This window comes from Eulemur rufifrons, chromosome 30 (genome assembly GCF_041146395.1).
Source record: "Eulemur rufifrons isolate Redbay chromosome 30, OSU_ERuf_1, whole genome shotgun sequence".
Taxonomy (NCBI): Eukaryota; Metazoa; Chordata; class Mammalia; order Primates; family Lemuridae; genus Eulemur; species Eulemur rufifrons.
In genome coordinates, this window is record NC_091012.1 from 62,312,690 (window position 1) to 62,328,795 (window position 16,106).

At 42.2% G+C, this 16,106-nt stretch overlaps 1 protein-coding gene across 1 annotated transcript in view; it reads right to left on the minus strand.

The window, feature by feature from the left end:
- VSIG1 (V-set and immunoglobulin domain containing 1) overlaps positions 1-16,106 on the minus strand; it is a 38,375-nt gene that overhangs the window by 6,038 nt on the left and 16,231 nt on the right. The window contains exons 3-4 of the mRNA XM_069464222.1: positions 14,558-14,721; positions 5,071-5,269 (exon numbers count right to left, since the gene is read on the minus strand). Coding sequence (XP_069320323.1) covers positions 5,071-5,269; positions 14,558-14,721 — 363 coding nt within the window. The remainder of the gene's footprint in view (positions 1-5,070; positions 5,270-14,557; positions 14,722-16,106) is intronic.

Consider the following 16,106-nt stretch of genomic DNA (forward strand, 5'->3'; position numbering starts at 1 on the left):
CTGTCTGCCTCATCCCCAGATTTATAACCATGAATTTCTGCATTGTGTCTTAAAATATTCCCTTATTAAATCGGCCAAATGTAAGCAAATACTAAACCATTAGGAACATAGTTTATACTTTAAAATCACAGTTTTTAAAGGAAAATAGAACCCTTTGAGATACTATGAGATATCTGTGCATTCTTTTTAAAAATTATTTTATTAACGCATTAATGCTGTATTTTTCTTTTCCTTCATAAGTCCCTTTTTTTGCATTTATTCTTCTGTGGGTCACACAAAATGGTTGAAAAGTTTGAATTTGCCTGTGTCTCTCACCAGTAGGGGAACCCATTTTGGGCACATGTGCTACCAGCACTGAAATCTTTATTCAGCCTTCACTCAACAAGCATTTAGTTGTGTGCCTTCTGTGTGCCTGGCACTAGACTAGGCACCACGTAGTCAAAAATAATTTTGACACAGTTCTGAAGTGGGGGGGGGAGTGATGAGAGGCAAGTTTAGAGAGGGGCCAAGGCAATATCTTGGAGGGCTTTGCATTTCATGTATTTTATACTGAGAGCAAGGGGACCAAGGAAGAAGCTTAAGTAGGGGAGTGAGGGTCATTTTAAAATTTTAGATGGATCGCTCTGACACTGGGAGTGCCCGAACCAAAGGAGATACATTCAAGATGTATGAAGAAAGTAGAATCAACAGGACTTGATGACCAACTGGATATGGAGTGTGAGGAAGAAGGTGGGGTCAATGATAACCCCCAGTTTTCTGATTTGGACAGTTGAGTACATGATCGTACCATCTCCTGAGACAAAGACCATGGGAGGAGGATCAGGTTTTAGAGAAAGGGCTGACAAGGAGGAAGGGGGTGATTGATGAGGTCAGTTTAAGACATACCGAGCTTTTGCCACTTATGAAAACATCTCAGTAGAGAAGTCCTGTGGGAAGCTGGGAACCTGAATCTACTCATTCATCTTACTTTGCACAGTTTATTCTATCCTTAATCTTATATACAGATAATGATCTAGATGTCTATGCTTTGCAACTCACCTTCCTTATCTTAATTTGGATATAGAACCCTCCAAAGGCTTAGGTCTCTAACTTAGACGAATTAGAGCTTATTAATAAATGCTTCATACTGCTCAGCCCTCCAGCTCTTGCCTGAGACACAGTGGTTAAAAGCGATGCTCTGAATCCACACAGAGCACTGGATCTGCAACTTTACCCTAGATATGTTTAGGCAAGTTACCTAACTTAACCAAACCTCAGTTGACTCATCTGTAAAACGCGAATAAGGAATTATCTAACCTCTGGCTGATTCAAAGATTAAATATGATAACACATATGGGGCCTTGCACGTGGAATTGCTGTTGGCCACAGGCAGGACTAATTCCTGCTACCAAAGTTAATCTTCCATTGACTTCTGTTTGACTCTGCCATCTCCAACTCTACCCCTCTGTACACATGAGCGAGAAGACAGATGCATATAGCTGTTAACTCTGAAACATTTTACTATCTCTGTCTTTTAAACGGGTGTCTTTGAATTAAAAGAAATATTTTTCTAGTTAGATCTTTTTTTTTTTTTTTTTAGACAGAGTCTCACTCTGTTGCCCGGGCTAGAGTGAGTGCCATGGCGTCAGCCTAGCTCACAGCAACCTCAAACTCCTGGGCTCAAGCGATCCTCCTGCCTCAGCCTCCCAAGTAGCTGGGACTACAGGCATGCGCCACCATGCTCGGCTAATTTTTTCTATATATTTTTAGTTGTCCAGATAATTTCTTTCTATTTTTAGGAGAGACGGGGTCTCGCTCTTGCTCAGGCTGGTCTCGAGCTCCTGTGCTCAAACAATCAGCCCGCCTCGGCCTCCCAGAGTGTTAGGATTACAGGCGTGAGCCACTGCACCCGGCCCTAGTTAGCTCTTTATTCTTTCTTCCTTATCAATAATTTTCTCAGATAGGAACAACTTGTTGGATTTGCTCATCCTAAACTAGGCTATTTAACCAGAAGTCCATTACAGCTATCACGACATTTAGTTATCACCTTTTTAAAAAGACAATAATTTTATAGCCTTTACAACAAAATAGCATGATTTGAATAGAAAATTAAATGGGGGTGCTTCATCACAAAATGAGGCACCAGGACTTGAACTAAATTATGGACAAACATCTGGAATGACTTGCACTCGTTTCTTGAGTCCAGAATTAAACCCAGATAGACTTTTTTTTTTTTTTGCTAAACACATTTTTCTCCTTTTATTTTTTATTAACAAAACACTTAGTGAATCACTTTGAACCAAGTCCCAAACCTATATATTTTCTAAAACTACTGCATCAGGATTGAACTGACATTCCATCCAGTTAAAGTCACCAGTAGAACTTGGGTGTTTTACTGGCAAAGCCATTGATCTACCATTTAGCTTTATTGCTTTCAACAGATTGGGGTGGGAGGAAAAGGCCCATCTCAGAAAAGAAATGAAAATGCTTCAGTGTTCTCAAAACTTCTCTAAATTAATCATTTTCTTTGTATGTGCCAAATTGCAGAAGGTAGATGATGCTCATTCCAAATGCACAGAAAATAATTATTCAAACTCTGAGTGTTTTTCAGAGATTAATTTTCCAAGGTTGTCATACCTAATGGAAATCTCTCAAATGAATGGCCATCCAAGCCACCTGGTCCTTTGCTCATTGCTATTTCCTCCACCTAAATTGTGCCCTGACACCTCAACCCCTCTTCTGCCTGACGTATTTTTGCAGATCCTTCAACATCCAGTACAAAAGTTACTTTCCCCGATAAGCCTTCTCCAGTTCCCCTGATAAAACTTTTCACTCTTTCCCCTCTGCCCTCAGAGCTCCACTGTAAGCTTTTATGTTACATATCTGTCATCTGTCTCCTTCACTAAACTGAATTTTGGAGGGCTGGGTTCCTCTTTTACATCTTCCTGTCTCCATTGCTTAGCACAGTAACTAGCACGTGTGCTCGGGGTTTGTTGATTGAATTCCCGCATGAATGAGTGAATACATGGGATCGATGTCCATCAGTATAATGAAATGTCTCTGAAAGACACATTGCTATGACAGCCATCTTTAAGGAAATAACACCTCTCCCCACAATTGGTGTCTGTTACCTAGTTGTTCTTTTTAGAGAAAATTAGTAGTCTCAAAATTTCCAGAAATCCTACATTTGCAGGATGCTTTTGTTCTTTGCCCAATTAAAAAAAATACAATTTTTAAGAATTCCCAAACAAACAAGGAAACCTACAGACCCTCCTGCCTCTTACCTTGTCTGAGTCCTGTCTGCTTAAAGAAAAGTCATGACACAGTCATGGCAGGAACTGCCTGACCCAAAGACTCATGTAAAAGAATAACTCAGAGACAAAGTGACCCTCAACTTTTTATGGAAATTGACTTGGGATCCTCTGAACTTCAAATTTAAGAATGGTAGCCTTCTTGTCTAGCTTTATCTCAGGGCTATTTCCAAGCCCTGGGATAAGGAGGTCTGGCCTCTTTAGGTTGTTTGTGCTCAGAACACCCCAGAGCCAGGGAGCAACAGAAAATCATTAGCAGATTAATCTCTCAAACTTTTGAACATTTAAAAACCCTTTGATCTCCAGTATTTCCTCTGAACCTCATAACAAATCTGTAAAGAAGATAGGGCAGAAATTACAACCCCATCTCACAATGGTTGGAGAAAGGTGAACTGACTTGCAGGAGGTCATTGAGTACAGAGTAAGATCTAGAACCTAGTTCTCCTGACTCCCAGATTGATGCTTTGGCATTTACACCACACCACTCAGTTCCCGTGTATATGCCTAGTCTTCCAAACTGGAACATAAACTCTCCCAGGAAAGTGCTTCAGTAATACCTCACCTGTCTGCCCCTGTACCCCAATGCCTAGCACAGGGCTTAGCAAAATAAAGACACGATTGATTGAGCTAACCCACTCTTAAAAATTAGCTCTTGGGTACCTTTCCCTCTTTTCCAGGTGGGTAGATGCAATGGCAAACCTCACAGTAGATATCAGCTGGTTCCTTTTTGGCATCACCTGGGTAGCAAGCCAGGACAACTGTGGACAGTTCTCCTAGGTGTGTAGCTTGTTAGCAATTGCTGCTTTCCCAAGCTATTCAATTATTAAGTCTGATTTGATGTAGCTCCTCCTTTCCTGTGATGTATGTACACAGCTTGAGAGAAGCAATGACTAGATCAGCTCCATTTGGGGCTATTTAGAATTAGGAAAACACTTAGTTCAACTGGTCAGTCAGTAAGGGTTGGCAGCCCTTTCATCTCTCCCTTTGCTATTTCCCACCCCGAGGGCCAGCAGACAGGAGCTTAGCCCCCACTGCCCTCTCAGACAGAGGTTGGAAGGACCCGTAGAAATATTCAAAATTGAGAGCTCCCCAAGGGCAAAAAACATGCTTGTAAAAAACCATCACTGTAAACCTCATTGTTCCCAGCACAAAGTAGGCACTCAATAAATACTGAATAAATGAACTATTTCAAATTCATTTTAAGAGCAGATATGATTTGTCCAATGTCATATAATGATTATTTGTATATAAATAACTTGATTCTCAACATTATCTTAATGTGTGGTCCCTTTTCCAAATAGCATTAGCATCTTAAAAGGGGACTCTCTCCTGCCTTTATTCAAAAGAATGATTTGATGGTGAGAATTGTGGTGGGCTTAGAAGGAGTAATAAATTGACAAACATCTCCCCCAGGTAGGTCTGGCTCTAATTGGAGGTTCCCTCTGAAAGGGTTGCTAGTGATCATTTAATGGGACAGTGGGTTATCCCAACTGTTCTCATTCTGTCCTTCAGAGATAGGGATCCCTGATGTTGAGTCACACATTACTGCCATTTTGGCAGCCCTTTTGCTTTGGCAATTGTTTCCACATGTTTTATGAGTGATTTCTCAGTGTTACTATATGGGTTGGGTTGGTGGCTTGTCTCTATTTCCCTGGTAATGAAAGGAGCAGGGAGGATATTTACCTCCAGAGACTTAATTGTCATCATAACTCACTGCCCTGACTCATTCAGTGTCCTAAGTTGCTCCAAGAAGAGAAAAGGCAGAAAAAAGTGGCCATACCTAACACGTTGACGTTGAGGGTGCCTTGGTTTTTGCCGACAAAGTCTGGGGGGTTGTTAACATCACAGATGTAAACTCCACTATCTGCTGGCTGCACATGCGAAATAGTAATAGACGCATTACCTGGAGCGTTGGACCCTATAACGCGATCTTTAAATCGCCCGATGGCTGTACCTTGTCCACCTTCAGAATAGTAGACCTAGGACAGAAAAATAAAATGACACATATGAGAATTGCAGAGTGTCTAGGACTAGGATAAGCTACCTGGAAGCTCCTTCTATCTATATTACCTTGGATAAGAAGCATCTTCCCACACGGAACAGGTGCCTATGGCCAAGATTTCTCAGCTCAGCAGGGCACTTTAGTTTGTGCGCATCTGCTCGCAGCCATTACCCCATTGGCCCTCAGAGCAGCTCTGTGATGTCATCAGGGCAGGGATGGGTATGCCTATCTCACAGAGGAGGAGACAGCTGGAGCTGACAGGCTTCAACTCCTAAGCATGGGCACCTGATGCTCACCTGATGTGATCTGGGGGAAACTTATTAATAGGACCCAGGTGTCTGATGGGAAACTAAAAGGACCATTTTTTTTTTTACCACTTTATAAACTTTTTTTTACTTGAGTTTACCTCACCCAGTGGGACTATCTGGTTTCCCTAAAAGTTCTAGTGTTCACGCTCCTTTCATACACACGTACTCCTTTGGATAAGCAAACTTGGATTTGTTTTATTTGTTAGAAGAGTAAAGATTTCAGAGCAGAAGAGTCCCTGAGAAATCATCTGGTCCCATCCCTTCATAGTGGTGTTCTGAGGATGAAACAAAGGAATCTAATAAAGAGCCTAGGAAATGCCTGGTAAATGTAGCCACCGTGTTTCTCCCCATGTGGCATGAAGCAGAACTGGAATTCTTATATCACTGAGACAAATAAGGGAACTCAGACCCAGAGAGATTAAATGATTCAACTAAAGCCACAAGAATTCATTTATTACTATTATAATTTACTAAACTTAAGAAAGATCTGGATTCTAGTCCCATCTCCATTAAAGAACATGGATACTTATAATGGCAACTGTAGGAACAGTGTGACATGGTAGGAAGGAGCTTGGTCTAGGAGTCATGTGGCCTGAGTTAGCTGCAGCTCTGCCTTTCACTATGACATAGTCAGGGGAGGTGGCTTCTGTCATGTCTCCATGGCAACCTGCTTTTAGATAAGAAACAAAGCTATTTAATCTCTCCAACCTTTAGTTTCCACATTGGAACAAGGAACCAGAGCAATGTTTTCCAAAGTAGGATATGTGTTCCCCAAGTATTGGTACTTAAGTTGATTTTAGGTGATACATAAATGAAAACTTTCAAATTTTAATGTGTACTAAAAAAAGACATATCTAGCACATCAAATCTGTGACCTCATGGATATTGTTACTTAGGGTGAAACTAAGGTAGATATTTTTAACATTTTAAGAAACAAGGTCATTACAGAAAACATTAAATAATTGTGCCAGTGATACATAAATATGACAAAAATCATGTAAATGTTACATGAATGACAAGCTTGGTAATCACTGGACTAGGTAATCCCTGAGGTCCCTTCATAATATACACTTTCTGTGTATACACTTTGTTAGTTTCATGTAAATGTGTATAATTCAAGTGATTGTTGTCTATTGTTCAATAAACTGGTATTGCCTTAGTCCAGTGAAATGAATTAACATTTTCATAAAATCTACCGGAAGGCCTTACGGTTCATTTCATTCACTCCTCTCACTTTACAGAAGAAACCGAAGACTAGAGAAGTTAAAAAAATAAATAAATAAAAACTCATATACTCAGAAAATTAACAGTTGGGACAGGTCTAGAATCCAGTTTCCCTAATCCCTTGTCCTGTGTGCTTTACCTTAATAGGCCAATGAAAGAAGAAAAGCAGTTAGAAAGCCAAAAGATATTGTCTAGACGAATTCAAATGTATTCTCCTTTAAGCAGAAAGTCAATATCTTTTAAAACTAAGGCAGAAAGGTAGATTTTGAAGGAAAATTCGAAGAAAAGAACATATTTAGGAAGAAAACAACTTGTCTCTCTCCCCTGGTTTTTCTAACAACATGCTTTGTAATCCGTTCATTCACTCCTACTAAAATCACAAACTTTTGCCCCAGAATGGTCTTGTTTAACTTACAAACCAGAAAGCCAGTGTTAACTCAAGGTATTCAAGGGAGAAAGGAGGAGGTTCAATTCATCAGAAGTCTGTTACCTTCATTTGTGATCACAGCCCCTCTACCCAGCTTTCAATTTCGCTAGCCAGCACCGAACTCATCTACTTTCTAATTGACAATTGGAGGTCCTGTTGTTTCTTACCTGAAATTCAATCTGCTGTCCATCAAAAGCCCTTCACAATCTTGACATCTGGACACTTCCCCTTTCTCAAGAAGACTATGGGCAGCACATAACATCAGCCCTGTTTTATACTGATGCTTGATGACATCACAATGAGATACAACATCAGTCATGCCTGAGGCCCACAGTTAGCCCCAGAGGATCCAGTTGAAAAGGACCTAGTTTCTGTAGAGCTCAGGAGGCTAAGAGAGTGTGTTTTAGGCCAGGACTAGGGCATGAAAAGAAACCATTGCAGAAGTCTCATAGTTGGGCATGAATCAAAGTAAAATGAGGATATAAGCAATGAGGCCCTGAGCCCTTAACTTACCTGTGAAAAGGATCCTCACCAGCCCTTCTATTATAGCTCCCCACACTGTAGCCTAATAAATTTTGCCCTCTCATGAGTGACACTAAAGGACATAAGGGATCCCAGTTGGGGCAAGGGGGGAAAACAATGGAGGCCTAAAAGGGCAAGGCCTTGGCCTTAGGGTGCTATGTGAGAAGGAAAGTCCCCAGGGCTAGACAGTGGCCAGACACATAGATACAGGGGCTTTCTGTTGGGGGAAGTCCACATTGTCACACTGTCCTTGTAAAGAAAACAAGAAAGAAATGTTTTTCTGAAACTGCTTATCTAATCACACAGGAAGGACTACAACTTGGTTCCATTTTCCATGAAAGAATAACTCCTTTTAAAAATCAAAGTTGAACAATGGCCAAGGCCTAGCCCCATGATCCTGTGTGACTTGTACACTTTTCAAAGAAAGAATATTGTCAATTTAGAGATCAAAGCAATTGAGATCCAGGAAAAGCCACAGATATTCAATTGGCCACATCTTTTTCTGGTGGGTGAGAGAGGTGAGTCTTGCTTTAAGAAAATCCATCCAGGCCAGGCGCGGTGGCTCACGCCTGTAATCCTAGCACTCTGGGAGGCCGAGGTGGGCGGATCATTTGAGCTCAGGAGTTCGAGACCAGCCTGAGCAAGAGCGAGACCCCATCTCTACTAAAAATGGAAAGAAATTATATGGACAGCTAAAAATATATATAGAAAAAAAATTAGCCGGGCATGGTGGTGCATGCCTGTAGTCCCAGCTACTCGGGAGGCTGAGACAGGAGGATCGCTTGAGCTCAGGAGTTTAAGGTTGCTGTGAGCTAGGCTGACGCCACGGCACTCACTCTAGCCTGGGCAACAGAGTGAGACTCTGTCTCAAAAAAAAAAAAAAAAGAAAAAGAAAATCCATCCAAGTGTTCCTTTAAGTGGTGCTTGTTAATTTTTTGCCCACTTGCCCTTTGTTCCTGCATTCATGGCAGGTTGCCTTACTTTCTCCAAAGGTTTCCTCTACCTGTCCCCTGGCTGATGCTAGAGGCTGATGCGTGGAGTCACAATAGCGTATTAGTTATAAGAAGCTCTTAGAGATCACTTAGTTCATGGTCTCTAAGGGTAAGGAGGCTTCAGGAGCCAGGTGGCTATTGGAAATATGGGAAATGGCTGGGAGGGGCTGGTGGGTAGGGGTCAGATCATAAGGGACAGTTGGGACTGTGATAAACTGGAGAGCCAGTGCAAACAAGGCATTCACACTGCTGAAACAAACAAGCAAAATACTGGCCTGGCCAACTGAAATATATGCATTAAACAAATCTGGCCCAGGGGACTTCAGTTAGCAAACTCTAATTCTTTCTCTTCTATAATAAAGAAGGACACTGAGGCCCCAACAGAGAGAGTGATTTTCCCAAGGTCACACAAGCAATTTACAGTCAAACCTGGTATCCAGACCTCCTGATTCCCACTGAATACATCAAGATGACACCTGTAGTCCTGTCTGAGATCAGAAAGATGATTCCCCGGCAAACTTCTCCCTTTAGGGACATTCCATCCCTTACTCTAGCCCAACCTTTCTCCTGCCAATTGCTGCTATTCCTCGGCATGATGCTTCCCATGCCAGTGTGTTCACCACATCATGCGCTCAGCATTAGCCAGCTGCAATTGTAGGCCCCTTGGTTCTTTGCAGAGCAGCCTTTGCCCTCCTACTGTGCCAAGCTCCTGTTCACACGAGGCCATGAAGCTGGGAGCCAGACTGATCCTGAAAGATTTTTTTCTTCAGCTTGGTGACACCGCTTTCTAACTAGAGGCTTGGAGCATAAACAAGAAGGGTTGAAAGAATTCAATCTGATGTCTATTTTGAGTCTGAATTGGAGTTACTAAATACCTTTATCTTCCACAACTGCTTTTGCAGGTTCCTTTTGGGAATATAGAGGGCATGGAAGGCCACAGAAAACCACCCATTCTTTCCCTTCCAGCTTCTTGCTTTCCTGTACTGCTCATATAGAGGATAGCCATGGGGGTTGGGGAGCAGGGGGTGGGTGTAAGGTGGCAATGGTCTTGAGCCCAGAATTTTCTCTGGACTGTACTAGGGAGGCTGGGATTGCACATGGAAGGAATACCATACCAAAAGAAAGACTCCCCTGCCCCCTAAACCTCTCTTTCACCAGCCTGCCATTTGCCTGAGTATCCACTATTTGAGTTGCTACTTTTAGTTGAAGGCATGATAGATCCCTAATTAAATCCATTTCTTTGGAAGGAAACAGGATAAGTTATCACTAGTCTCTAATACCTTAGCATTAGATTGATTTATCAGGAATAGACTCCTGAGGGAATGGGACACAGAATAGATAAATTTGATGGCGGGGAGGGAGATCTTGTAGTGTTTCTCAATGAGGATGACAGCAGCATTTTGGGCAGACAATTCTTTGCTATGTGGCTCTGTCCTATGTATTGCAGGATGGTTAGCATTTCTAGTCACCAACCACTAATGCCAGTAGTGACTCCCTGTCATAACAATCAAGCCAACACCTCCTCCACTTTCAAATGCCCCCGAGGAGAAGGAACACACACCCCACCACTAAAATTCAAGAAACAGTTAACACAATGCTACCTGTAGAGGACAGGCCAGGTTGCAAAATCTAGGAAGTCAAAGAACATGAGGACATTAGGTCCTGGGAAAGTAGTTGTCCAAATTACATACTTGCTGGGGATATGAGGATGGCAAAGGGTTTTTTCCTCTATGAATATTCTAGGAGAGTAATTATCATCTGAGAGACCCACGTTAAGCAAGGTCAATGCATGTTCTGTTCACGGGCAGGTGAGGTGTCTGTAGGTTTACCAATAACAGGCTGGGTGAAAGAGGAGGCCATCTGTGTGACCAGAGAGGCACCAGACCACCCCAAACTTCCATGTTAGCCTGCCCATACCTGGCCTAGAGTTTTCAGCTGAGATTCCCTGCTGAGTGACTATCTGAAGCTGTTCATGTTTTCTGAGAGGAAGGCTTCTCTGAGATGAGTACCATGCTAATGAATATCCTGGCTCTCCTGGTCAGAAGACTTGTGGGATAATTCTTCAGTCTCCATTCACCAAAGAAATCCCTTGGAGGGTGTAGTCAACAAGAAATAACATCTGCCCTTGGGTATTGAGAAATACCAGGCATCAGTGTCAGTTGTTACTTTAACACAATGATTTGGGGAGGGGAAGATGGGCCTATGGCAAGAGCTGACCACTGCCCTGATCAGTGCAGCAAGAGGGTTCTGGTCTTTTGGAGGAGGCTGAAAAGAGTTCCAGACATGAATGTGAAAAGGTAAACTCAAGACTGTCGCAGTTTTGTGAGGGTCTTATGCTAATCTAGATTGTTACCAAACTCAGCCCCTCCCATCCCACTCTTAAAGCTGGTGCCAGTGCCCTAGAGTCTCCAAACAATGAAGGGGTCCAGTAGTACACCAATAGGTGTTCTTACCTGAGAGGTCCAGCTACATCTTCCCCGGGCGTCTCTTGCATGGGCCATTTTTAGACACTGACTGACTGCCTTTTCCTCCATACCCTCAGTATTGAGGCACGGGCTGTGCTGTGTTTGAGCAGAAATGGGTGGATCTGAGAGCTGAACGCTACATGGTGTACTGCCACATCAACCCAGGAGTTGAACTGAATCACTCAGTGGTCAGTCTGGCAACATTTTACTCCCATAAATCACAGAATTGTCTAGTAGCCCAGCAGTCTTTGCATCATACCCAAAATGTCCCACCAGTAATTTCTAGATCAACATACAATATGCTCTACAGAATTCTGAATGCATGGAAGAGCTCAAAAAGGAAACAGACTTCAAATGGAAGCCAAAGCCCATTTCAAAAACTACCATCTCAGCCCAGGATATCTGTAACCTCTTGGTTGAGGAGGCTGTGTTCAGGGATAAGAAGCAGACAGAGAAATGGCCTGGGCCGTCCCTTTAGCCACAGGGACCTGACAGGCAGTGGAACTGGAAGCCAGTCTTGGGCTGGGATGTCCATGAAAAGCTCTGTCCTGGCTGTTCAGCTACACTAAGTGTATCTTGTGGGCCTGGGTTCCCTAGTGGCCATGATCCAGTCCCTCTGGGACACCAGGGGTATGGATGGAATAGGAAGTTTGTAAAATCACCATTTAGTAAGTGATGATGCTATTAATAATAATAATGGCTCACATTCACATTCACTGTGGAAGCCTTCCTAGTGCTTTACAAGCATCGTCTCATTTAATCTTCACATTAAACCTATGAGGTAGATAAGTAGTCCCATTTTACAGATGGGAAACTGAACTTCTGAAAGGTCAAATGACTTGTCTAAGGTCATCAAGACAGTAAAGTAAGTGGCATAGCAAGGAGTAGGACTGACCTCCATGAGGAAGTGTCCGCTGGGGCTCCAAAACTACACATTTGGCAAAGCAGAGAGAAGTCCATGCCTGCAGGGTGTGGGGAGAGCGAGGAGAAATTCTAGTTCTATAGAAGTAGAGGCTTAAAGATGGTTATAGGAGGGATCTGACCAGGGTAAGCTGAAGCAAGACTGGAAAACAATGGGAGGAGACAGTCTGCCTTTGGAGGGATGGTATTCACTGTCCCCCAGCCAAGAGCTGGCCCTACTCCACCTTGTCTTCCATGTGGCTAAGACACAGGTCTCACGTAGCATTAAGATCAGAGAGCATGTTCTCCCTGATCCAGCAGCTCAGCGCAGAGGCTCTCCTTTGATTTGGACATCCCAGAAGAGTAGATATCTTAACTTACTTGCCCCACCTATACCTGATATTTTGGAGAATGAGGCAAATGGCCAGCAAATAAGCTACTCAATAAATACTTATTTGTTAATAGATTTTCTTTTTTTAAAGTGCTTCTAAGAGATGTCCTGAGCTCAAGTCACACTCAGTTCAATCATCTATACCTTCTTCCCCTGCATCTCCAGATCTATGAAAAGCTCGTTGCTGGTCACAAGGTCCTTTAGCCCTGCAGCTCCCTCCCAGTTCCTCACTAGCTACACAGTTCAATCAAGACGGGGCCTTGTAAATTCCAGTGTCAGAGGAGATATAAAGGAGAATTTGAATTTTTAAATTCAGACTGGCCTTGCCTTGCCTCCAGGCAATTGAGGACATCTTGAGTGGCAAGCAGAAAACATTTCAAAATATATTGGCAATGCCTGTCTAAATCCAGCCTCTACTGATAAAATGGGAAGGATTTCAACACTGCAGATAAAGAATGTGTTGAAAAGACAAGTCAGGAAACTGACTTTTAAAAAGTTAGAAAGATTGTGTGATTATTGCCATCCACAATCTAACTTGAGAGCAACCTGCAAAAGAAAGCAATGATTTCTTAGTTGACTCTAACATGCAAGGTCTTGGGTCAGGACATTTTGGTTGATAGAAACAGGCAGAGTCACTGTTGGTGGTAGTGGTGGTGGTGCTCCTGTTGATCATGATAATGGTGTTTACAAGGGACAAAGCTTATAGAGCTTTATATTTTTTGAGGTGTTTTCCAGGTGGATTATATCAGTTGATTCCCCAAGAGTATTGCTGTTCTACCATATTTTAAAGAGAGGCACAGAGTGATTTAGATATTTGTCAAAGGTAACCAGTACTGAGCAAAATTGTTTAACTTTGATTAGAGGGTGGCATGAATGGACCCTATCCCAAATGCTGCTTCCTGCTAAACAAATGCTCAGGATCTACAGTAAACAGAGGACTTAGCACCTCCAAAGGACCAGTAATGACTGAAGTGACACTGGTCAAATTATGGCTCCTCCAAGCTAATGCTGGCCTTCTTCTCCACTTCTGCCCCTAGGCCTCCCCCAGCCCACTTAACTTGCTCTCACTCTCTTTTTCCTAATCAAAACCCTTCCTTTCCTTCAAGGCCCAACTCAGCTGCATCTGACTATTCCAAACCGCACTGATTTGTCTTGTTTCTAATTTCTGCTTTGGGTCATGCATTCTTTCAAGAACCCAATGAAAGTTATAGACCTTTTCCCTAAAAGGATGTGTGTAGGCATGCATGGCATATGTATGTGCTTGTGCTCGCTCTCTCTGTCTCTGTCTCTCTCTCTCTCTCTCTCTCACACACACACACACACCTTGGAGTATATAATTTTAATCCTTGGGCTAATTTAAAGAAAGAATTTCCCTCAAGGCCAGATGAAGGAAACCTGGGAATAGGCAACTTGTATGTGGAATAACTCTCCTCCCTTGACTATCTCCCACCCTTTTCTGAGAACCTCTTTCCCCAGACCCTGTGCCTGCCCACTCTGTCCTCTATTCTCTAATCTCATGCTGTCCTTGATTGCCCCAGGGTTCATCACCACTATGCATCTGGTGGTGCATACACCACCATCTGGTGAGTCTCATTCTGTCAAGGCTCAGTCTGGTACAGTGAGCTGGCTCACTTGACATGCAGAACCTGGATATTAAGTTCGGCAGAGATCTGCAGATCAATCAGGACTTGTACTTAAATTGGAACCTTCTGGAAATAATAGGGAGATATGGGAGGGCCTTTCAGAACTATTGCTCATTTCACCTATGAGAAAGACCATTCCTGTCTGCTCTAGAGTACATGATACACTTGATGTTAACCTACACAGGATTGAAATAACGGGCTGTAACTAAATATGAGGAGAGGACAAATGCCAAGTCACTTAGATAATGGTCTTTCCTAAACAGTTATCTTCAAACTCTTTGTATCTGAGGTTCTGCCACTGTTATCACTGGCATACCATTCCTCCACACACCTACCCCAACAGTTTTCAATCAGAACTACAAGAGGGGAAGAATTTAGTAAAAGAATCCTTACGGAAATTGGCTCCAACTCCTTCTTATAGGATAAAGACCACTGGATTGAAAGGTTGTCTAGGGAGGCCACGGTGGTGGTGTAGAGGCAGAGGAGAGTGATGTCAGATCCAACAGTCACATTCACGAAACTGTCTGGGATGGTCACTTGCACCACACTGACCTGACCTGAAAAGATAATCATCAAAAAGACGATGGTACACACTTATATTCCAACGACACTTTTGCATTACAAAACACTTTCAAAGACATCTTATTTAAGAAATCCAAGGTGAGAAGCAGAAGGTAGGGAATGCTGAACAAGCAATTGGGACAGGAGGAAGGGAGTTTCTAGCAAATTGCAATGTGAAGATGCTCACATCCTAAGTGATGGTGAAGTAATAACACTGAACTGGAAATTCCTTCTGTGTAAGGATGGTCTTACACAGAGGTTCTTAAAGTCTTGTCCTGGGCCTCAAAAATGTCTGCGAGTATGGAGAACAACCAACCCAGTTTTCCCAGGACCAAAATTGTTCCTTGGATGTAGGACTTTTAGTTTTAAAATTGGGTAAGTCTCAGGCGAACCACACTGGTTTTGCTAGGACTTTCAATGCTGTATAAAACCAAGAAAATCCCAGGCAAACTGGGATGAGTAGGTCAGCCTATTCCTAAGACCATTTTGGGGGGCTGCAAGATTAAAATTAATTCACAATAATACTAAGATGTTATTTTTCTTTTTCATTCTCATCCTCTCATGAGTGCACAGTGGAGTTTTCCAGAAGCTATGTGACAGTTAATGATGTCATTGCTCTGGTGGCTAATGGAATATGTACTTGTGTATTTTTCTGTTTAATTTTTTTTCAGTTTTAATTTCTAACACAGTAAATATAGATAGAAATAACTCACATAGAAAAAGCTCTTTGGGGTGCTGAATAACTTTTAATTAAAAATTTTATTGAGATAATTGTAGATTAACATGCAGTTCTAAGAAATAAGACAGATTCTATATACACCTTACCCAGTTCCCCCCAATGGTAATATTTTCTAAAACTATAGTAAAATAACTGGGTTACTGACATTGATACAACCCACTGATCTTATTCAAATTTCTCCAGTTTTCCTCGTACCCCTGTGTGTGTGTGTGTGTGTGTGTGTGTGTGCATTTAGCTGTATACAATTTTATTATGTGTGTAGTTCCATGTATCCACCACCACAGTCAAGATACTGAGCAGTGCCATCACCACAAAGACTCCTCATGTTACCCTTTTATAATGACACCCACCTTCCTCCTGCAACTCATCCCTGTTCCTAACCATTGGCAACCACTAATCTGTCTTCCATTTCCAAAATTTTGTCATTTCACAAATGTTATATAAATGGAATCATGGTAACTTTTTGGAATTGGTTCATTTCACTCAGCATAATTACCTAAAAATTCACCCAAGGTTGTCATATATATCAGTAGTTTTTTTCTTTATTGTTCAGTAGTATTCTAAGATATATATGTACCACAGTTTGTTTAACCATTATCCATTTAAGGACATCTGAGCTTTTTTTAGGTTTTACTTATTGAA